The sequence below is a fragment of the Oncorhynchus mykiss genome, chromosome 1, assembly GCF_013265735.2.
Source record: "Oncorhynchus mykiss isolate Arlee chromosome 1, USDA_OmykA_1.1, whole genome shotgun sequence".
Taxonomy (NCBI): domain Eukaryota; kingdom Metazoa; phylum Chordata; class Actinopteri; order Salmoniformes; family Salmonidae; genus Oncorhynchus; species Oncorhynchus mykiss.
The window spans coordinates 73,061,826-73,084,909 of NC_048565.1; the positions used below are offsets into that span (position 1 = coordinate 73,061,826).

The following is a 23,084-nucleotide window of genomic DNA, read 5'->3' on the forward strand; positions in this document are numbered from 1 at the left end:
TGGAGAGTCACAGTTTGATTGCCACAGCATGCCACTTACAAAAGTGGAATGCATTTAATTTTTTTTCTCCTGTTGAATAAGAGGACTTGGTTCAAAGTCGCACGATGCAAATTAGCATTTCGGCTCGTGAAATTGTTTGCGTTGAATCCCATTTCCCTACAGGGAATCTTAGCCAATGTTCTGGCAATGTTCCCAGTTTGCTGGGTAGTCTCCAACTGTGTTTTGAGAAACAAAACATGCAATGGAAAAAAAAAGTTCTAGAACTTGTGAATTATCCCTGTGTTGCAGAACTTAGGTCCTCAGTGTCTTCACTGTCTGTTTACGTTCTGTCTGCCTTAAACAATGATTGAGCAAGTAAAACCACTGATTGTCCAGATAGACAGTCAAGTCAATCATTCTCAATCAGTTTATGAATGAGAAGCAAGAACAGAAGAAAGTACAGTGTTTTTAGACAGATAGGATAATAAAATAAGGTGTAATATACATTCATTGTTTTAAAGCCTCCCTTTCAATGGCACTACTCCTCTAAGATTGCTCTATGCTTTGACAACTAAATCATGTGTTGAGTTAGTCATTCTGATCAAATCTGAGAAGCCTCCCGTCTTCCTTGGTCCTACTGGGGTCCAGAACTGGGTACTCTGTTCATCAGGCTTGGCATTTGGGTTGGCATTCGGGTTGGCATTCGGCACATATGGTCACACACAAGTAAAAGTATGGCGTTTCAGCATTATGAAGTCAATGACATCATTTATAAATGGTGACACAACACATGCAGGTGAAGTGAACCAGGGCAACCACTGCTAAAGTTTGATCAGCACATTCGCTACGCTACTGTACATCACCTGTTAATAACAGTATGAGAGTAGTTACTGAATGATTCATAGAGCCTTCACATCATGGTGAAGATGGCTGTAGAAATATGAAGGTAGAAATGCCTAATGCTTCAGCTATACCTGGTACTATACTTTATTTTAAATGTGAACAGACCACAATGGTTTTGTTTCCCAAACGTAAGTATTCTGGAGCGATACATCCAGGACCAGATTCCAGGAGCTAAGGTGGTGGTGGAATCCATTGGGCCGCGGCGGTTCGGAGATGGCTTTGACCAAGAGGATTACACCAAGTCAGACCTGATGGTGTACGCCATCGACCCACTGACCAACAGGGCCATCTCACGTCAGGAGCTCTTTAAGTGAGTGAACACAATTAAATTAATAGCTATCTCTTTATCTCTCTCCTCTATCTTTCTCTCCCTTTTTATAACGAGAGAGAGAGACAGAGACAGAGACAGAGACAGAGACAGAGACAGAGATAGAGAGAGAGAGAGAGAGAGAGAGAGAGAAAATAAAGGAAAAGGTGCTATTCCATCAGTAGTGGCCACTAAGCCATCCTGAGGTTGTTCCAACATTCTGGAGAAATGACAGCTTAGCATTTTAGTCCCCCTGTATTCAGAGAGAGAGATCTACTCCTCAGAGGCCAGGGTCCCCCTCTTACATAGCAGGAGAAACAATGTTTACACTTTTACCACTAAGAGGCAGTATCCAAAAATGCTTTAATGGTGCAGCTAAAAAGTGCTTTTGCAACACTTTTTCACCCTGTCAGGGGAAAGAGCAGTGTGTGTGTTAAAACACCCAGGGCCATGTTGCTGCCATTAGTCTTATGTTCGCTGGCCCTCAGACAGGGTTAGAGTCAACACTGTGGGAGCCCAGGCCCCCCTCAGAGCATGACAGGCACCATGCTAGAGGAACCCTTCCCCCCTACTGCGCACCCTTCCACTTTTCACAGAAGGAAGGCATGATATCTCTTTTTCCCTCCTTATCCCTCTCTTTTGCCCCATACTCATTTTCACTCTGGCTTTAACAGCACGAGTTAGGCTACGTCCCCCTCCTCTTCAAACCAGATACCAGTCTATTGTTTAATCCTGCTCTTAAAGAAAGTGACTTTGAGTAAAGTGGCTTTGTGTTGAGTGAATCTGAGCACGTTACTTCTCTGTCTGTCCTTGGCTGCTAGTGGTGGCCCTGTTTTACTGTAATGACACACGTGTCTCATAAAGAAAGGGGGTTTCTGAGTCTGAGCTAGTGAGCGTCACTCTTATCACAAGCACCAGCTTTGGAGAGCCGTTGTTCATTTTAAATAGAGGTGCTGATATATCTATCGTTGCTTCAATAAGAATCCCCCTCTTAGATACAATGGCTGTTGAGGAAGAGTCTAGCCGAGGTTTAAGTAGCAGGGAGGGAAAAAATAAGCTATTTGTTCATGCAGCTCACACCTGGCAGCGTAGAGTTAATTGCATGTTATATTTATGTGCTTCTGCTGTCAGCTCACATAGAGAAAGAGAAAGAGATGGAGAGAGAGGGGGGGAAGAGGTTATAGCATTATGATGTCACCTTGAGTGTGCCTCTCTCGCCTAAATGAAGGAAATAAGGACTCTTGAGGGTTGAAAGAAGCCTATGGATAACTCACATGGAAGACCAATCACTTGAGTACTATTCATTTGTATAAAGAGTCCATATAGTGTATGATAATGCAGCGTGTGGCAGAGAGGGATTGCGTTGGGACTGCACAAATCTCCTATTGACATCAATGCCTGTTTACGCATAAGGCCAAGTAACAGTATTATGTTAGGATTCAACACCAATTTAAATCGCAGTTGAAATGGTGTTACATCCAAACTTAAAGTACACTACATGAACAAAAGTATGTGAACACCTGCTCGTCAAACATCTCATTCCAAAATCATGGGAGTTTGGTGATAAACAGTTCTTGTGCTGACCTTGCTTCCAGAGGCAGTTTGGAACTTGGTAGTGAGTGTTGCAACCGAGGACAGGTGATGTCTACCCATTCTGTGAGCTTGTGTGTCCCACCACTTCGCGGCTGAGCTGTTGTTGCTCCTAGACGTTTCCACTTCACAATAACAGAGCTTACAGTTGATCGGGGCAGGTCTAGCAGGATAGAAATGTCACGAACTGACTTGTTGGAAAGGTGGCATCCTATGACGGTGCCACATTGAAAGACACTGAGCTCTTCAGTATGGGCCATTCTACTGTCAATGTTTGTCTATGGAAATTGCATGGCTGTATGCTCATTTTATACACCTGTCAGCAACGGGTGTGGCTGAACTAGCTGAATCCACTCATTTGAAGGGGTGTCCACGTACTTGTGTGACTGACTGGTCTGTCTGGCAGGTTTCTAGACGGGAAGCTGCTGGATATCAACAAGGAGTTCCAGCCGTTCCTGGGTCAAGGAGGACGCATCCTGGAGATCCGTACACCCGACATCGTGGCCAGCGTGAAGAAGGCTGCCCAGGCTGTGGGCTACACAGAGGGGGCGTTGCTCGCCCTCGCCATCATCATCATCCTCTGCTGCATCCCCGCCATCCTCATCATCATGGTCACCTACAAACAGTGAGTGCACAACCGCTTGTCGTAGCTACAGGCAACATGTGTGTGTATGGCCATGGTGACCTTTCAAAGCTAGCAGTGTAGTTTGTTGAGGCTGAGGAAATGTGCATGGTGCCAGGTATTTAGTCAAGCACCACTCTCCCAGTCTCTCTCTCTCCACCGAATTAAGGATGCTGACAGCGTGCACCGCCGGTCTAATGTCCCTATTCACACACTGTGAAAGCCGATTAATTAACAGTCATTTGCAACAAATATCCAAAGCCAATTGTGACCGTCACAGTGTGTCTTCATGGCTCCACTACCCCATTACTCACACTCTCTCACACCCATACATATACACACACACACACACAACAAATTGCATAATGCTAAAGCATATGGCACAGATTTAGTATACCATTTAGTACATCAAATCAAATTTATTTATATAGCCCTTCATACATCAGCTGATATCTCAAAGTGCTGTACAGAAACCCAACCTAAAACCCCAAACAGCAAGCAATGCAGGTGTAGAAGCACGGTGGCTAGGAAAAATTCCCTAGAAAGGCCAAAACCTAGGAAGAAACCTTGAGAGGAACCAGGCTATGAGGGGTGGCCAGTCCTCTTCCGTCTGTGCCGGGTGGAGATTATAACAGAACATGGCCAAGATGTTCAACTGTTCATAAATGACCAGCATGGTCAAATAATAATAATCACAGTAGTTGTCGAGGGTGCAGCAAGTCAGCACCTCAGCAGTAAATGTCAGTTGGCTTTTCATAGCCGATCATTAAAAGTATCTCTACCACTGTTGCTGTCTCTAGAGAGTTGAAAACAGCAGGTCTGGGACAAGGTAGCACGTCCGGTGAACAGGTCAGGATTCCATAGCCGCAGGCAGAACAGTTGAAACTGGAGCAGCAGCACGGCCAGGTGGACTGGGGACAGCAAGGAGTCCTCATGCCAGGTAGTCCTGAGGCATGGTCCTAGGGCTCAGGTCCTCCGAGAGAGAGAGAGAGAGAGAAAGAAAGAGAGAAAGAGATAATTAGAGAGAGCATACTTAAATTCACACAGGACACCGGATAAGACAGGATAAGTACTCCAGATATAACAAACTGACCCTAGCCCCCGACACATAAACTACTGCAGCATAAATATTGGAGGCTGAGACAGGAGGGATCGGGAGACACTGTGGCCCCATCCGATGATACCCCCGGATAGGGCCAAATAGGAAGGATATAACCCCACCCACTTTGCCAAAGCACAGCCCCCACACTACTAGAGGGATATCTTCAACCACCAACTTACCATCCTGAGACAAGGCCGAATGTAGCCCACAAAGATCTCCGCCACGGCACAACCCAAGGGGGGCGCCAACCCAGACAGGAAGATCACATCAGTGACTCAACCCACTCAAGTGATGCACCCCTCCTAGGTACGGCATGAAAGAGCACCAGTAAGCCAGTGACTCAGCCCCTGTAATAGGGTTAGAGGCAGAGAATCCCAGTGGAAAGAGGGGAACCGGCCAGGCAGAGACAGCAAGGGCGGTTTGTTGCTCCAGAGCCTTTCCGTTCACCTTCACATTCCTGGGCCAGACTACACTCAATCATATGACCCACTGAAGAGATGAGTCTTCAGTAAAGACTTAAAGGTTGATACTGACTCTGCGTCTCTCACATGGGTAGGCAGACCATTCCATAAAAATGGAGCTCTATAGGAGAAAGCCTTGCCTCCAGCTGTTTGCTTAGAAATTCTAGGGACAATTAGGAGGCCTGCGTCTTGTGACCATAGCGTACGTGTAGTTATGTATGGCAGGATGAAATCAGAGAGATAGGTAGGAGCAAGCCCATGTAATGCTTTGTAGGTTAGCAGTAAAACCTTGAAATCAGTGTAGGGAGGCTAGCACTGGAGTAATATGATCAAATGTTTTTGGTTCTAGTCAGGATTTTAGCAGCCGTATTTATCACTAATTGAAGTTTATTTAGTGCTTTATCCGGGTAGCTGGAAAGTAGAGCATTGCAGTGTTCTAACCTAGAAGTAACAAAAGCATGGATTAATATTTCTGCACATTTTTGGACAGAAAGTTTCTGATTTTTGCAATGTTACGTAGATGGAATAAAGCTGTCCTTGAAACAGTCTTGATATGTTCATCAAAAGAGAGATCAGGGTCTAGAGTAACGCCAAGGTCCTTCACTGTTTTATTTGAGACGACTGTACAACCATTTAGTATACCATTTGTTCTTGATTGTCAATGCGTCAGGCAGGTGCTCCTCAACGTCGTTCTTTGTGCCGTGTGAATCCACTACATAAACACTACATCAACACTGATGTCTGGGGAATGTTTACACCCAACAGACGGGTCAGAGTGGTTCACCTGAGCTGAAGAAACACACACACAGACACATTGTAGAGTTTGAAGTGCTACGATGCGACAATTTAGAGAAGTTCATTCATTCCTTCAACTTCATGACTTATTGATCTCCGGGAGAATATTCTGATGCAACGCATTCTCTCATTTCTCTCTTCTGGGGTAATTGTATTTTGTTGTGAATAAGTAATGCTGAGAACAAAAGAAATGGAAGAAAAATAAAAAGGCTTCTTGAGTTTGATATACTTGTATGAACTGGATGCTGCAAACATAGCTGGAGAGCCTGATGTGTTTCATAACACTGTGTGATAAGAAATTAAGCAAAATGTGTTACTATATCCTCTTATTATATTCAGTGCTGAAATAGGCTGAGATTTATGATAGGGCATGTTATCCAAAGCCTGGCTGTTATCTGAATAAGTCAAAAGGAATGCCATGAATAATAAACATTTGTTTTACCTCGAGTGGTGTGTTTTTCAAAAGGAACCTTAACAACCACCATTCATTAAAATTGAATGGAGTTGGAGGAACGCAGAGGCGTCTCATAATTCCCAATTTAATTAATGTTTCTCATTGTGTAGTATTAACAAAATTGGACTGAGCTAATTGTATAACCAAGGTTCTCTTGTGTTTTCTTTTTCCCTCTGTCTCCCGCACTGCCTGGAAAACCATACACCAGATTCAAAGAGTAAGTAATTGCCCATGTGATATGAGTGATCTCTCTTGTATGCACTTGAGCATGAATACAACATGGTTCTGTCACATGTCCTCGTTACTGAATAGTATTTTAAAGATGAACCAGGGAGTCAGAATGACTATTAAAATTAGGATAAAAGTACAAACATTGTAGTTCAAGTCATCTCCTTCATATAGACAATGACTTGCCTTTTTTTTTATCTAGTTTTATATAAGAGATTGGCTCTGTTATTTTTATCTCAGTCAGTTGGGATGAGGCACATACTGTACTGATGTTCAGTCACTTCATTCACCACAGACATGTAGCCTTCATGGGGAACAAGTGATGAAATGTTATGGAAACAAAGTGCAATGGATTGACTCAAACTGATGAAACTTTATTTGAACTTCAGGAGACAGGCGGAATGTGCCAAGACTGCGAGGATTCAGCAGGCTCTGCCAGCGAGCAAGGCTGCTGCTCCACGTGCCCCAACAGTCAATATCTACGGGGAACTAGGGGACAGCAGCACGTAAGTCAAGTCAAAGCAAATGTATTTATAAGGCCCTTTCACAAAGTGCTTATATAGAAACTCAGACCACCTTTGACCTCTTCCTCCTTACCTCCTTACTCCCTGTTTCAGGTACCATATACTGATGAGTAATGCCTATTTGTGCAGATGATAAAGTTTGTGGGTGTTAGGACATTGTCTATTTTTCAAACAGGAAACACATTTCTTTTTTCCCCCTTTTTGGTACTTTTTACCCCTTTTTCACCCCAATTTCGTGATATCCAATTGGTAGTTACAGTCTTGTCCCATTGCTGCAACTCCTGTACGGATTCCGGAGAGGCGAAGGTCGAGATCCATGCGTCCTCCGAAACGCGACCCCGCCAAGCCGCACTGCTTCTTGACACACTGCTCGCTTAACCCCGAAGCCAGCCACACCAATGTATCGGAGGAAACACTGTACAGCTGGCAACCGAAGGCAGCATGCATGCGCCCGGCCGCCACAAGGAGGCGCTAGAGCACGATGGGACAAGGACTTCCCAGCCTGCCAAATCCTCCCCTAAAATCAAATCAAATCAAATTGTTTTGGTCACACACATACTTAGCAGATGTTATTGCAGGTGTAGTGAAATGCCTATGTTCCTAGCTCCAACAGTGCAGTAATATCTAACAACTCACAACAATACAAAATCTAAAAGAAAAATCATGGAATTAAGAAATGTATAAATATTAGGACGACGCTGGGCCAATTGTGTGTCCCCCTCATGGGTCTCCCGGTCGCAGCCGGCTGCGACACAGCCTGGGATCGAGCCCGGATATGTAGTGACGCCTCTAGCGCCTTAGACCGCCGCACCACTCTGGAGGCAGCATACACATTTCTTGGAGAAAAAAAAGGCCTAGACATTGGTCTTCAGAGTCTTTCATGTTGAGCTTTAGACATTTGGATGACTACATCATTGTTCCCATTCAGTCATAATTCAGTGTGCTTTCGTCCTCCTACAAACACCTGCACAGACCTAAGTTTGTTCGACATCCCATCTCAGATTGTCAATGTGTGACTTTGCAATTAAATGCCAGATCCATTTCAACATGGCCTTCTGTTCTCTCAAGGTGAAGCTGTTTGATTTGACTCATAAAAGAGAGACCGAGGTTTGCTAGAAATAGAATAATGCTGTGTCTCAGTTTGTCCCATCCATTTGTTAGTAATTGATTCTGTGGGAAGTTACTTTTTGATTTTCCCTTGTTATTGTCGCTGTTGAATACCTCAGCAGTTTTGCGAGTCAGTTTTGCCATTAACACAATCGGATTCCACCTTTCACACTAAATACTATTCTGAATGCGCAATGAAATGTTAATCGTTTCAGAAGAAACCTTGAATGAATGCAGAACTCATTATATGCCTATTCATTTACCACCTTCATCAACCAACCAGTTTGACCATGGCTACCTCAGCCTCTTGACCATTTCCCATAAGGTTACACTTTGTTAAACATCTGTCTGTCTTTGTCTGTCTTTCATTTAACCTCCACTCTATTTGCTCTTCAATGGATTCAGACTGCAGTAAGTAGCCCCAGTGCTTATGCCTAGGCTCAAATAGCAAAACAAGAGTGATGTAGATGGCGTCTAGTCTCCTACACCTGTTCTTGAATATTTGTCATTGACACGCACTTAATATCTTATTACAGAAATAACTTAGACGTTACAGTACTGTACATGGTTAGTGCATTTGCATTTTAATATGATGGTATAATTTCAGGGATGCTAGGTAATACTCTTTATGAAGGTAAGGCTTAATTACAGCGTAACACCATTTTTGCATCCACCATTTTTGCTTCCAGTTTAGGAAAAGTGATCCTCCCTTTGTAAATTTAGAGGTATGGTGAATCTTTAGATGCTTATAGCTTATGCCCTACCCATCCCTATCCTGATCTCATTAGAAAAAAGTTGTTGTTTATCTTTCACGTCCATTAACTTATTAAGATCATAACCTCTTAGTATTATTGCTATGATTGGACTGATGCAAATGGGCAGGTGTTGGGTACTTCAGATATCACATGTGCCATATATTTGTGGACTGTGATGTTAAAATGGAAGTACCTCTGTGACTGCTTTGATTTCTTCAAATCAAATATGATTAGATTTTTGATCTTGTATTAAATGTACTTGGGATGTTTTTAAGTGGACACTTTATCGCCTGTCCAAATATTGTCAGCAGTTGAACTGCTATTCTTTATTAAAGAAAAGCATGATCTACCCTGCTGCATAACCTTTGAGTTTGAATCACATTTTTTATGTTGTTTCTAACTATAATCATAATACTAAGAGTCAAAATGACTGAAGGATCTATAGCATCTCCCTCATCCCTTCTCCTCTGCTTCCTCATCCTTCATCCTTCCTTCACCTGTGTTTCAAATCTTTCTTTTCTCCACCCTCCATCTACATTCCTAATCGGACAGGGCTAAAAGGTTTGAGATCGATGAAGCCGACCGCCAGAGACGCCTTAGCAGCTTCGCCTGTCGCGCCAACTCCTCCTGTGGCAACGGGTCGCTGCACAGCATCCTGCCCAAGTCAGAGAGCAACGTCACCTTTCTGTCAGACCACCACCCCCTGACCACCACTAACCCTCTCTACGACGAAGAAGAAGACGGGAACTTCAGCAGCCCCTACGGGACAGCGAAAAGGGGCTCTTTCTCCCCCTCCCTCTCTGGAGGGTCCGGGAACGCCTGGACCATGCGGACTCGTCTCCGTGGAGGGTCAGAGGGGTACGAGTCGCTGAAGAGACAGGCTCTGATGGACCCGGCCCAGTGGGAGCTGCAGCTGCTCCAAGCTGGGATGAAGGGTCAAGGAAGCCTGGAGGGTTATGACGTCCAGAGCAGCCGCAGCACAGAGGAGAGCAAGCTGTCTGTCAGGGAGCAGGCCAGGCAGTATGAACAGCAGGCCATGCAGGAGAGGACCCCCAGGGGAGGGCGTGACTCCAGGGGCTCCCTGACCTCCCCTCCTTTACTGCGGAACCAAGACAACATTGACATGCTGGAGTTAAGCGCAGAGACCCTGTTCTCCATCATGGACAGCCCCTACAGCCCCCTGTCCATAGGGAAGGATGTTCCTCCCCGCATCATCATCACCCAGGGCGAAGGCTCTCCGCCCCTGGCCCAGAGGCCAACCCTGCCTGTCCTCAGGACCAGCATCTCCAGCTACATCACTGCAGAGCCCTGCGAGATCACTGTGGAGATCATCCCTGACCCGCCTGAGAATCCGCCACCTCCCCCTCCTTCTCCTCATTCTCCTCCACCTCCTTCTCCTCATTCTCCTCCACCTCCTCCTCCTTCCCAAACACCTCATTCTGGTCCTCCTCCTCCTCCTGCCTCATCTCCTCCTCCTCCTCCTCCCTCCTCATCTCCTCCCCCTGCACCCTTCAATCCTCACTTCATTGAGCCTGATCATTCTCCCCCACCCTCCTTCCCTCCATCTCCCCCTCCTGCTCGGAATCATGCTCCTCCGCCACCACCCCCACCCCTCCCGCCCCCTTTCTCCCCTACTTTCGAACGACCCCGCCACACCGTTCAGTTTGTCCCAACCTCCCTGCCGCCATTGTCCTCGCTCCGCCCTATTTCCTCCCGGGCCCATCCCCCTCCTACTCACCCCCAACCCGAGGACGGTGTGAAGAGGAAGGAGCTAAAGGGGATTCTGAAAAACCTGCAGAACCTCGCTGACATTGAGAAGTCTGTTGCCAACCTCTACAGTCAAGTAGACAAGAATCGCAAGGTGGCGCGATTCGGCAAGAAACCCCAAGCAACCGAGGGACCAGAAGGAATTCGGAGACAAAACAGATCTGGGTCCTGTGAGGAACCAAATCAGCCAAACCTGACCAGCACGGAACCTGTGGTCCAACCAAACTCAACCACAAACACTAACTCCTCTGATCTGGAAACAAGCCAACCAGGCACTAACAATGTAACCTCAGAGGTCCAGGAGCCAAGCCAATCAAACCAGTCAAATACAGACTCTGTGATTGAGGAACTAAGCAATCACTTTCCATCCCAATCCACCACCTTCTGACTGGCTGACTACTCTCCTCCTTAGCTCTATTTCCTAAATCATTTTCTTTCTTTCTACATCTTTATGTCTCATGTCATGATCATGCTGTGTTGTATTGGATATGTTCTGTCTGATGTTATTGTATGTGTTGTCATCAACAACAGTTTCTTCCCCTAACAAACTTTTATAATGTAATCACCACTAACAGCAAGTGGGCCCTTAGATCCCGTAGCTTTTCAGAACCTCTTAAACTGAGGATTCTTTTTTAAAATATTGTCGTGTTCCTTAGTTCATAACCCTTTGGCCTTTTCTATGTCACCAACCATCCTCTGTCTTCACCCCCTGTTCTACCACACAGATTCCATTAAAGTGTTCAAGGCTTGAGAATTATGTTGAACTGAACCTGCATACAACTTGCTCCTTGTATGTTGTACTCCCATCCAATCCCATCCAATTCCGGAAGATGGAGAGTCTATTATTTTCAATGTTTTTATTGACAGACAGATTAGATATAGAGATAAGTGAAGAGGCTAATTAGGTAAAGAGATGGGATATGGAAGACAGCACACAGGAATTGAATCTAGATCTATCCCACAGGGCACAGATGTCAATTCAACGTCTATTCTATTTCATGGAAATGACGTGGAAACAATGTTGATTCAACCAGTGTGTGCCCAGTGGGATGTGAGTATGTGCATAGAGCCTGGATGACTCATCCATACAAACAAACTTATTCTAAGCCCACTCTCACATTGTGAGCCTAATGGACTTGAATTCCCCATGAGTACCCTGGTGAATGGAGAGCCCTTATTCTTCACATAGGACAGTGCATTCGATCAGAATGTCCATACAATCTATACAAGATAATACTATGGGTTAATGGTGCGGTCTAATTTACTTATTTCAAAACAATGCAAGAGCATTCTATTTGTTCATGATTTGCAGAAAAATGTTACATTTCCGGAACAACATTGCATTGGAATTTCCAAAGTGCTCTGAAGGAATAGTGTGTCAGTTCAGATGTTTCTCTAGATGTTTAACGTTGGGAAGTGGTAGTTGAAGCTGTGGGCTCATTAGTAGGCTGATGATGTTGTGGATGGTCTATACAGATCCTCACAGCATGATAAACTAGTAGCTGTTGCTGTCTGAAGGCTCCCTGAAAGCGGCTAATTAGTCAACCAATCAATCCCTCAACCACTGGCGCTGCTGTCCTGACCTGTCACCCTCCCCTCTTAACTCCATCACACACACTCTCTCTTCTTTCTTCTGTCTACCACTCTTTCTTGCCCTCTATCTTTTTATTCTCTCTTTCTCGCTTCATTTCTCTACCTAACCCCTTCTTGTTATTCCTTTCATTTATCCCTTATCATTTTCATGTGACTCTGACAGACTTCCATCGGCGTCAATCGTCTCAAGGCTCCTGTAGCTCTTCCTTTCTCTGTATTTTCTCCCTCTGCCACTCCCATGTTTGTCTCTCGTCCCTCCTCTCTCGTCTCCTTTCAAGAGCAGTTAAATTTGTTTAATCAGACATTCCCCTGGTGTTCCAGGATAGATCAAATTTGGACTAATTGTGTATTCTGTGTTCACCACATGGGGTAATCTCCTCTATCGAAAAGGCAAACAACTCACGTACTATACTGAACAAAAATATAAATGCAAGGCACAACAATTTCAAAGATTTTATTGAGTTACGGTTCATTTGAGGAATCAGTCAATTGAAATAAATGAATTAGGTCCTAATCTATTGATTTCACGTGACTGGGAATACAGATATGCATCTGTTGGTCACAGATACCTTAAAAGAAATGGGCCTCACAATGGGCCTCAGGATCTCGTCACTGTATTTCTGTGCATTCAAATTTCCATTGATAAAATGCAATTGTGTTTGTTGTCCATAGCTAATGCCTGCCCATACCATAACCCCACCAGTATGTAACAGTTCTGGGATATTTTATTTCAGCTCATGAAACATGGGACCAGCACTTTACATGTTGCATTTATATTTTTGTTCAGTGTATTTTCTGGTTCAGGTGCTCTTTTTCTTCGTCCCTAACATCTGTCATTTCTGACAGATGAGATTATTTTAATTTTTTGTTCCTTTGATGGCAATTATTGTGTCACTTCCTTTTCGGTTTTACAATTTATTTTCTTAATTTTTCATCCAGTGCCTTGATAAAGTTAATGAGGAGGGTCTGTTCACTACCACCACACAGTAGGCTTTTTAAATGTATCACATCACCTTCCTCAAAAGTATTATTAGTTTAGAAAACTCAATAATTTAATTTAAACATGTGTGTGTGGTCTAACTCATCATTATGTCTGGGTATGGTCAAATATAGTATATCATAGGGGAAATGTCTGCATCATAAAACGATCCTTTACCTCTCTGCATCATAAACCATTAGCTCCCAGTGAATTAATGGCCTCTAAGATAGGATGAAACTCCCTCCTCTTGGTTACATCCGGATACATGAGTATTTAACTGTCCATTAGTTATATGAAGTGGACATCTCTGGATGTGCATCCCCCCTACTCCTCCCTGCCTACAGTATCTGTCCTATGGGCCATTTGTTTTGGTGTTTCCTAAAGACTTCACCAGCCCAACAGACCATTCATCAGCCCTACTCCCACCTAGCCAGTCTCATACAGGGAGGTGTGGTCGTATAGCAGGGATCATCAACTTTTCATATGCACACCTCCCCGTATGCATATTTTGGATATGCACTATGTCTGGGACAGTTATGTTTTTTCTGGGGGAAATCTCTGTGATGCTTTGTTAACTGTTGGCTAGTGTGAGGTGCATTTGAGTAAATCATCAAGAATGCTTTCAAAAAAGGGTGCAATACCTCTTTCCAATACAGACGCTCTAATTCTTGACAATTAGGCCAGGATTCGATCAGATCAGCGTAACCCGCATTAGTCGACAAACACAGATTTATATTGCTTTTGTTCAGGCAGTGTCAGAGGTGTAACTGCTTTTGAGCTGTCTAATTGGTAGGCGGCTGTGCTCGTAGTCTTTATCACGAAACCACATTCTTATATCCACCCACGTTAGAAGTTCAGAACAAGCAGGTGTATATAGAAATAGAGTGCCATTTTAGAAATATAATGGCACTCAAATACAAAATCATTCAAGGAAATAATAGGGATCTATATTAGCCTAATTGAGGTGTAGATAACATCACACATTCCAGCCTTCAAATTTGTAATGCAGCTGCATCGGATTTCTACTAATGTGACTCTCTGCATCCAATGGAAATGTCCGTGATAGGAAACACCAGGAGCCGCTTGTGGATTTGACAGCACTAACGCAGTTAGCCTACACCTCCGTCACTGCCTAAACAAAATAAATAAAAAGCTATGAAAAAGCTTTGTCGGATAATGCAGGTTACCACGCTAATGATTGAATCCTGGTGTAAATTCATCTGATATGAGTTATATGGTGTGACGTCCACAAAGCTAACCACAGTCAAAGGATGTTTGAACTTTTTACAATAACAAATCCATTTTTTTTTTTTTTTTTACATAAATGTATATTTTACTAACAAATGCGTTCGAGAGACGATAGTGTGCCATACAATTATTTTCCCAGTTTCTATTGGGAAGGTAATTGCTTCGATATGTCAACTTAAGTGTAGGGTTTGTTGTTATTTCCTATTTCTTTCTCCCCCACCTTTTTATGGATCCAACTTTTCTTTTTATCTGCCAATCATTGTTATAATGGAAGAAAGAACATAACAAATAGATAACAAAAATGTTTCTGCATTATTTTTTAAATGAAAATTGAACCATTGGCTTGACACAGGAATTTGCACAGTAAGTAGCATTGAAATCACTTAACTGGTCAGCAGAATATCTGCTTTTATATCAATGCACTTAGAATGTTGATGTCACATTGTCCTCATTATTTGCACTATTTCTTTCCTCCTTTTTTCCATGACCTACAGGCGAGGATACGGAAGAAAGGTAGGCATTTTTCTTGTGAGGTATTTTTATGTTATGCATTGTGTGCCAAGTAAATTTTTCCATGCTCACGGGAGCTTTATTCACCATCATTCTTATCTACCACTCACCTGATGGAAGACACTGAATGAGATTTAGACGGGGTCATAGAGTTGTCTTATTACTTTAACATTAGCATCACAGTTTACATTTGGTTTGAAAACTGCTGTTGCTGTAATTTCAAATCTGTCTGCTGTCAAGTGACGGATGAGCATTTGGGCCATTTTTTTTCTCTCTACTGGTGCATGGAAGTACTACTAGGAGCTTAGCCAATGATTAACTGATATACTGTTTGACAACTTTTGACGTACCCTGAGTCCTACAAATCCTGCCCAGCATCAGAAGTGTCATGCATGCTCCCTTCATTTTCAATCTTGTTTGATAGCAGCTGTGAGTGTGCTTTATCTGTCATATCTCTCTTCTGGCTTCTTCTGTCTCTCAACTTTTCTGTCATCTTTTTTTCAACTATACCTTTTTTTCTATTTTCTATCTACTCTGTTCATCCTGTCTTTCATTTTCTCTCTCTTCTCCGTCACCTCTTCATCTCCTCCTTAAACCTTTGTTCGCTACCCTCTTCCAACTCCACTCTCCTCTCCTATGGCCTTAAAAAGCTTTCATTCTTTATCCTGCTGTGTCTGTAGTTAAATATGAACTGTGAACTGGACACTCTGTCTCTGTTTCTCCTTATCCCTCCCTCTCCAACTAATCTATGGCAGCAACTGCTGAGGCCATCTCTGCTGAGACCTGAGGTAGAAACCTTACTGCTTCTGTCAAAGCTCCCGGATACTTCTGCTATGCGCACACTGTGCTGTTCTGTACTGTGCTGTGTTTCTAGCTATGGTTTCTAATTTTTTCTCTCTATTGATGTATCTCTATGTGCTTCTCCTGAAATTCAGGAGCTCTCCATGGAGTCAGGCATCGACCCAGGCCAAGACTACTACAGGGACGAATACCAAAATTACGACCAGGGGTGAGTCCAATCCCCGCTGTCTCTCCCACATCTCATCAGTTTCCCTCTGATCCAGGGAATTGAATTGATCTCCACTGGTTAATTGCTGAAAGTAATGCCATTAAGACTAGTTTACAAATGTATCATGAACTTACATTTCACAAGCCCCTAACACACACACACACACACACACACACACACACACACACACACTGAGAGATCCTACCTCTAACTTCCTTCATATTGGATGCAAAGACACAAATGGTATCCATTAGTTCATCTGACTCTGGGGAAGTAGATAAAGGGCCTCATTGCCAAAATCCAGAACTATCCCTTTAAGTGTAACAGTGCATAAGACCCCTTCCAGTTATGCAGATCATCCCACTCCCACCAAATATGATCAATTGCCCAGCCTTGAGTGGAGCGTGGCACCTGAGAGCTTTGTAATGGTCTCCACCAGTAGAGAAGAGGGGAGCGTACTTTGGCTTGCGTGGTACACTGCATATCGCCCATATGGTCCAGTGGAAAACGCTGGAATCTACAGCGATACGAACAGATGCTGACCAAATGTTGTGCATTGGACTCTCGTGTCCCGTGAGGGGTTCTTTAACACTCAGGGGAGTTAAGCTAGACAGAGGACAAGCTAAACCCCTACTTGAATCAAACCTTAGTCAACCGTGTGAAGTGGATCATCGACCACGTAACATATTTTAATTGCATGATCACGTAGGCCTCATCAACTCTGTGACTTACCCTCTCATCATCCATGAAAATTCTCATTGATGCTTAGTGTGTTTGTATGATGAAGCCCTTCCGTTGAGTCTTATAGTAATTGTGTTGTGAAGACTCTGTGGGACAGCAGGTCCCTAAAGCTTCTGCTGCTGAGGTTGCTATCACGATAACCCAGACTGCCTTTGATCCATTTCTATTTAAAGAGCAACTTAATAGCTGGGTTAAGCTCTTAATCCAGCAATCACTAGCTCTGGCGGCCTTCAGCTGCGACCCAGCGACCCCACGTGTTCAAAAGGTTTTCCATTTACCTGCTTCCTTCAGTTTTCACACAGATTCACTGGTGTAATGCAGCTTGCTTCTGGCACCCATGCCAAGTGGGTTGCAGATAGTACCACCAATTGGCACGCAATTTCAGCTCTGACATTGATGCTGATTGATGTTGGCCCCACACCGCACCTCATTTAGAGATTCAGTGTGGGGCTAATGCGGTTTCTGATATGGGTCTTTTAATTGTGCATCGCCCAGTTTAGTCTTGTACAGATTCATTTATGCAGAAGATTAGTGTTGACTCCTTTTCTTATGCATGACCTTGGGAACTGTTGATTTAAGAATGTGTTATGGACATGTAACACAGTAAATGTGCAAATGTATTATTGTTAGAGCAAGTGCTTGAAATATCTCATGCACTAGCTATATAACACTGGAGGGTTGTGTGTGTTTGTGGCTCAAGTCCCTAGGGGTGTAGGCAGATGTTGTTATTTACTGTCACCTCTCGAAAAAGATTTCACAATACTGGCAAATAAATGATGGTTGAAACAGCCCTTTAAGCTGTTGCCTCTAAATGTTTGTTTTCTCTTCCAGGTATGACCTTCCTCAGTATGGCAGTCGCAGGAAGCTGATCTCTCCCATGTATGATGAGTATGGAGAGCTGATTATGGAGGATGACTACTACAGCCCCCATGGGTCTGAGGTACTTATTTTACTATATGTAGCATCACTTTGATATGATCAACAATTTATAATAACTACCCACTATATAGCTACAATTTCAACTATATCATGTTGTCTGAACTATGTTGATGCTGAAAATCTTGTTTAATCACAAGTGATGTAACTATGGCAGGGGCGAGGCAGAGGGCGTGGAAGGGGTACTGGTCGAGGAGGCAAGAGGGTGGGATTTAGAGACCTTCCACCAGAGGATGAGATTGAGCAGGCAGAGCCAGTGGAGGGCGAGGAACCCCGTGAACCCTCCTCGGCTGCCAAGAGGCTGAAGTCCGTCATGAAGCTTAGCAAGCTCCTAGCGGCCAGTAAGAGTGGAGACCAGACTGTTCCAGCCGGAGAACCAGGCCCATCCCCCTGGAAGAAAGCCAAGATGTTCAAGATGTTTGGCGCCAAGAAGGACAAGGACTACGCCAAACTGATGTCGGCCCGCCGCATCGACAGCCAGGAGAGTCTGACAGGGGGACCTGCCGGTGATGGTCCGATAGACACCAAGTCCACCGCCAGGAGCCGGCTGGGCAAGGTAATGAAGCGCATCAAATTGAGCAACAGGCTGCAGGCAAGGAGGAAGTCTCAGGGAAGCATTAGTAGAAGCTCTGCCACAGGTAGCGAGAAGGATGAAGACGCCTCGCAAGCTGCCACCAGTGACGAAGAGAAGAAGTCCAAGGTGTCTATCAGCGTGACGGTGGAGAGCGAGCCGGAGGCGAGTGGGAGTGGCAGTGGGAGTGGGAAGGGTTCTGATGAGGATTCAGAGAGAAGCAGTGTGGCGCTTTCCACCGAGGACAAAGATTACCTGAAGGTGGATCTGGACCGAGACGATACCAATGAAAGCACTGTGGACTCAGAAGAGGAGCCAGAAGAGCACCCAGAGGATTCTGATGACGAGAGCAAATCCAAGTCAGAGGGTGACGAGACAGAGAAGGAATCTGTCACTGAAATGGAATCGGGGACAGAAAAAGAGTCTGATTCAGAGAAAGAGTCAGGCTCAGAGAAAACATCTGGGACAGAAAATGAATCAGGATCAGAGAAAGGTTCTGATTCTGAGAAAGGTTCTGATTCTGAGAAAGAATCTGATTCTGAGAAAGAATCTGATTCTGACAAAGAATCTGATAGTGGGAAAGAGTCAGGGACAGAGAAAGAGTCAGGAACTGAAAAGTCAGGAACTGAATCCAGTACAGAGAAAGGATCTGGGACTGAGAAAGATTCAGAGGAAGTGTCTGAAGAGGATGAGGGGACTGGGGAGTCCAAAGAAAGTGGCTCCTCAGCCCGTTCTTCCAAGAAATCATCTGGCACTGCTACTGAAAGGTCCAGTGGAGGGACACAAGCCAGCGTGAGGAGTAGTGCCTCTGGCATCAGTGGAAGTAATAGTAGCATTGGTAGCGTTGGTGGCAGTGGTAGCGTTGGTGGCAGTAGTAGCATTGGTGGGAGTAGTAGCGTTGGTGGCAGTGGTAGCATTGGTGGCAGTGGTAGCATTGGTGGCAGTGGTAGCATTGGTGGAAGTAGTAGCGTCGGTGGCAGTGGTAGCGTTGGTGGCAGTGGTAGCGTCGGTGGCAGTGGTAGCATTGGTGGCAGTGGTAGCATTGGTGGAAGTAGTAGCGTCGGTGGCAGTGGTAGCGTTGGTGGCAGTGGTAGCGTCGGTGGCAGTGGTAGCATTGGTGGCAGTGGTAGCGGCTCAAGCAGTGCTGCCTCCCAGCCTGGTTCCTCCATAAGATCGTCACAAAGTGCTGGAGGCTCAGTGATGTCCAGGCCAGAAAGTGAGGGTGTCAGTGAAGGAGAGTACGGGTCGGGAAGCTCGGTGTACCATGGGGGCAGCCAGACCCAGCTCTCTGGATCAGAGGTCAGCGAGCCAGAGGACAACCAGATGACGGACCAGAGCTCCCTGGCGGGCAGCGAGAGGAGCTCTACCAGCTCCAGGTCCACTGGAGGCAGCCGCAAGTCCATCCTGACCTGCAGTTCACAGGACACCATCAATGAGGAGAGTGAAGAGGAGGACGAAGGAGAATCTGAGGAGGAAGGCAGTACCGCCAATGAGAGAAAAGAGTCTGTGGAAGAGCTGAGTGACGGAGCAGCGTCCAGGAGGTCCAGCTTACTGTCTGCTGGAGAAGGGCCCAGCCGTAGTCCCGATGCTGGAACACCCTACTGCTCAGACTCCAGCAACAGCCTGACAGAGGCCTCAGAGGAGACCTTCGGAGGACTCTCTCCCATCACAGAGGTGGACGAGGACGCCATTACACCATCTGAGAAATCTGACGCCAGTAGCCAGGGGTCAGCTGGTAGATCCCAGTTGGGAGCCACAGAGGAGACCTCCGATACCGATACAGAGTCTGATGGGAACGCCACAGCCTTCTGAGGGACTAGTTGGTCAGCTGTGAAGTAAGATTGGCTGGAGTGGCCTCTCGCATGGGAGTGAAGATAATACTGTGTGCTTCCCCCTGAGTGCTTCATTCTCTCTACCGCTCTCTATCTCCTGGAAAATACTTCTTGCATGGAAGGGGAATGGGTTGTTCTATCTTCAGTTTGAATTGTCTTTTCAATGGTGTTGAACCACTTTTTGTGGCATTTTTGTATTTTCTCTCCATCACACTTTTTGGTTGTGTTAGAAATGTTTCTTCAACCAATTGTACATTGTGTCTCTTTACTTATAGCCATATGATGACCAAAACGTAACACCGCAATGAACATGTTTACAGAGTTGTGTGTTTCCTATCCTGTTACTGTCATAGTTTTAAAATGACTTGTACATTGATTGACATACTTTTATCTATGATCTGTTTGGATGCATGATGTTTGCATATTTGGAAATACTATTTTATCTGTGCATTAACCTCCTCTTTCTCTCTCCATCTTTCTTTGCATCTTTTATTCTCAGCCTGGAGTGAGAAGGAAGCGGATCAAGCTGGTTGTGGACAGGGAGTATGAGACCAGCTCCACAGGAGAGGACAGCGCTCCTGAACCCCAGAGGAACCGCCTGTCTAACATCAACAGCCACGCTAACATCAACGGGAACATCTACTTCGCCCAGAACGGGACCATTGTGCGGACCAGGAGGCCTAGCCACCCCAACAATCTCAAGGTGGGCTCCCCGGGCCGCTTGGGAAAACAGTTTAAAAAGTTGGACATGCTGACTGAGACTCAGGAAGAGAAGCTTCCTCTAAACAGCGTAGGGGAACCAGTAACAGGAAATGGAACAGGTGCACTTACAGGCATTTCCTCAACCGTTGACATTAACCTCAACACCCGGCCGTCCAGCGGGTCCCTGGGGTCCATCATCACGGGCCTTGACAGTATTGGGTCCAAATCCAATATTGCCAAGGCCCTACATGACAGGAACAGCAGGAGTAACTGTTGTGTAGATGAGCAGGAGTCGTGTGTGGACAACATGGCATCGAAAGAAACATTGACGTCCCACAGTGACCACACGCTGTCGGATGAGGAGGAGCTGTGGATGGGGCCTTGGAACAGCCTGCACATACCAATGACTAAATTATGACATATGGACTGCTGAGAGTTTATATTTTTCTGTTGACAAAGTTGACCCTGCATTTAATGTGTTGAGATATGGGAGCAACAAATGATTGTATGCCTCTGCTGTATAAGCGCCAATCACTGTCCAAGACTAGCAGTGTGATTGCGCTGACAGTATTATTTCATTATTCTTATGAATGATGACTTTTGATATGGTGACGTTTAATGTGTCAAATACATATCCCTGATAGAGCTATTATACAATCGGTCAACTTGCTATGAAGCAATGCTTGTCTCAAATTTTTTTATGAAAAGTCATGAATGGTGATTGGCATTATCCATAAAATGTACCTCGAGGACCTTTGTCTTGCTGGATGTTGCGCAATATGTTTTAGAACTATTTTCTGGATTTAGAGGTGAAGGATTTTTGGAGCTCACATACTTTATAATACAGATAAATATAATGAGGTTCATTAAGAAATGATATGTATTTTGCTAAAATTGCGTTTTATTTGTAAATAATGAAATATTCTGATTTGATTATTTTGTGTTTGAATCATTTCCAATATTTTGAAGTCTTATCAGAAAGTTGATGGAATTATTGTTGTATTTTATTATCAGAGTATGGGGGAACATTTGGACTTGTAACCAATGACATAGAAGTAATGCAAACATGTCTGTCAATATTTCAACAAAGAAATATGTTAATATTGTCCTCATTTAAACTATATTGTTTTTAACAGACATGTGTATCTATCATGATGTGGTATTTTCAGTCCCTTAAAAATTTGATGCAAAACCATTCTGTTTGAGAAATGTTCTAAATACATCAGGTCCCTGCAGATGGGGAAACACTACCAAATAATGTTTCAATCTCAACAATAAAGTTTTAACGTGCAATTATTTGGAGAACTGGCATGAATGAAGTAGCACAACATCCGCAGGTAACTCATGTCAAGACACAGGTATTGTGTAGAATGCTGTTTACAAAGGCCCAATATTGAACTCTGAAAAAGTACACTTTGAGTGACTTTGGCAGAGAAATTTGAAATTCATCCCTGTGGTTTTCATTCAGTACACTCAATATCAATAGTTTTTGCTGTTCCCATTAGCTTGTGATCTGAAAATAAGTTGGCGGTATTTGACAAACTTCCTAACCTAGAGTATTTTTCTGAAGCATCCTCCTTATCATCTTGAATGACTTGGGATAGGCAATTGTATATGATATTAAATGCTAATCATCTTTCATAAGCTTGACTTTCTACCTAAAAGTCATCTGCCAATTTATCTTCGGACAATTGGAATTCCAGACAATAAAGAGATGAGGTAATGTGGAGAGAGGACAGAAGTGGAAACATTGAGAAGATTGAGAGATTAACCTCTTCTGATAACCAGGTGAATTCAGGTGAAAGCTATGATCCCTTATTGATGTCACCTGTTAAATCCACTTCAACCAGTGTAGATGAAGGGGAGGAGACAGGTTAAGAAGGATTTTTAAGGCTTGAGACAAATGAGACATGGATTGTGTATGCGTGCCATGCAGATGGTGAATGTGCAAGACAAAATATTGAAGTGCCTTTGAATGGGGTATGGTAGTAGGAGCCAGGCATACTGGTTTGTGTCAAGAACTGCAACGCTTCTGGGGTTTTAACGCACAACAGTTTCCTGTGTGTATCAAGAATAGTCCACCACCCAAAGGACATCCAGCCAACTTGACACAACTGTTGGAAGCATTGGAGTCAACGTTGGCCAGCATCCCTGTGAAATGCTTTCGACACCTTGTAAAGTCCATTCCCTGACGAATTGAGGCTGTTCTGAGGGCAACTCAATATTAGAAAGGTGTTTTTATTAATGTTGTGTACACTCAGTGTATGTTATGTTTGGCGCTTTACGTGTTAGGGCATATCTGAGAATTCTCTAGAGTGTGCTCTATCCTTTCAGCCACAAGATGGCGCCTAAAGATTTATAATGGAACT

At 44.3% G+C, this 23,084-nt stretch overlaps 1 protein-coding gene across 4 annotated transcripts in view; it reads left to right on the forward strand.

Annotated features, from left to right (window-relative positions):
* The window catches only part of LOC110528891 (protocadherin-15), a 267,645-nt gene extending 245,634 nt beyond the window's left edge, over positions 1–22,011 (forward strand). For 2 of the 4 annotated variants that reach the window (XM_036984912.1, XM_021611090.2), the window contains 9 exons: positions 1,016–1,192; positions 3,186–3,404; positions 6,422–6,430; positions 6,831–6,947; positions 14,909–14,927; positions 15,680–15,712; positions 15,860–15,933; positions 17,506–17,614; positions 20,513–22,011. In XM_036984912.1, the coding sequence (XP_036840807.1) occupies positions 1,016–1,192; positions 3,186–3,404; positions 6,422–6,430; positions 6,831–6,947; positions 14,909–14,927; positions 15,680–15,712; positions 15,860–15,933; positions 17,506–17,614; positions 20,513–21,133 (1,378 nt within the window). In that variant the 3' untranslated portion in view covers positions 21,134–22,011. Of the gene's footprint in view, positions 1–1,015; positions 1,193–3,185; positions 3,405–6,421; positions 6,431–6,830; positions 6,948–7,937; positions 7,944–9,379; positions 12,679–14,908; positions 14,928–15,679; positions 15,713–15,859; positions 15,934–17,505; positions 17,615–20,512 lie in introns of those variants that run through there. The other 2 variants (XM_036984914.1, XM_036984917.1) reach the window with 2 other exon arrangements.
* The last annotated feature ends 1,073 nt before the right edge of the window (positions 22,012–23,084 follow it).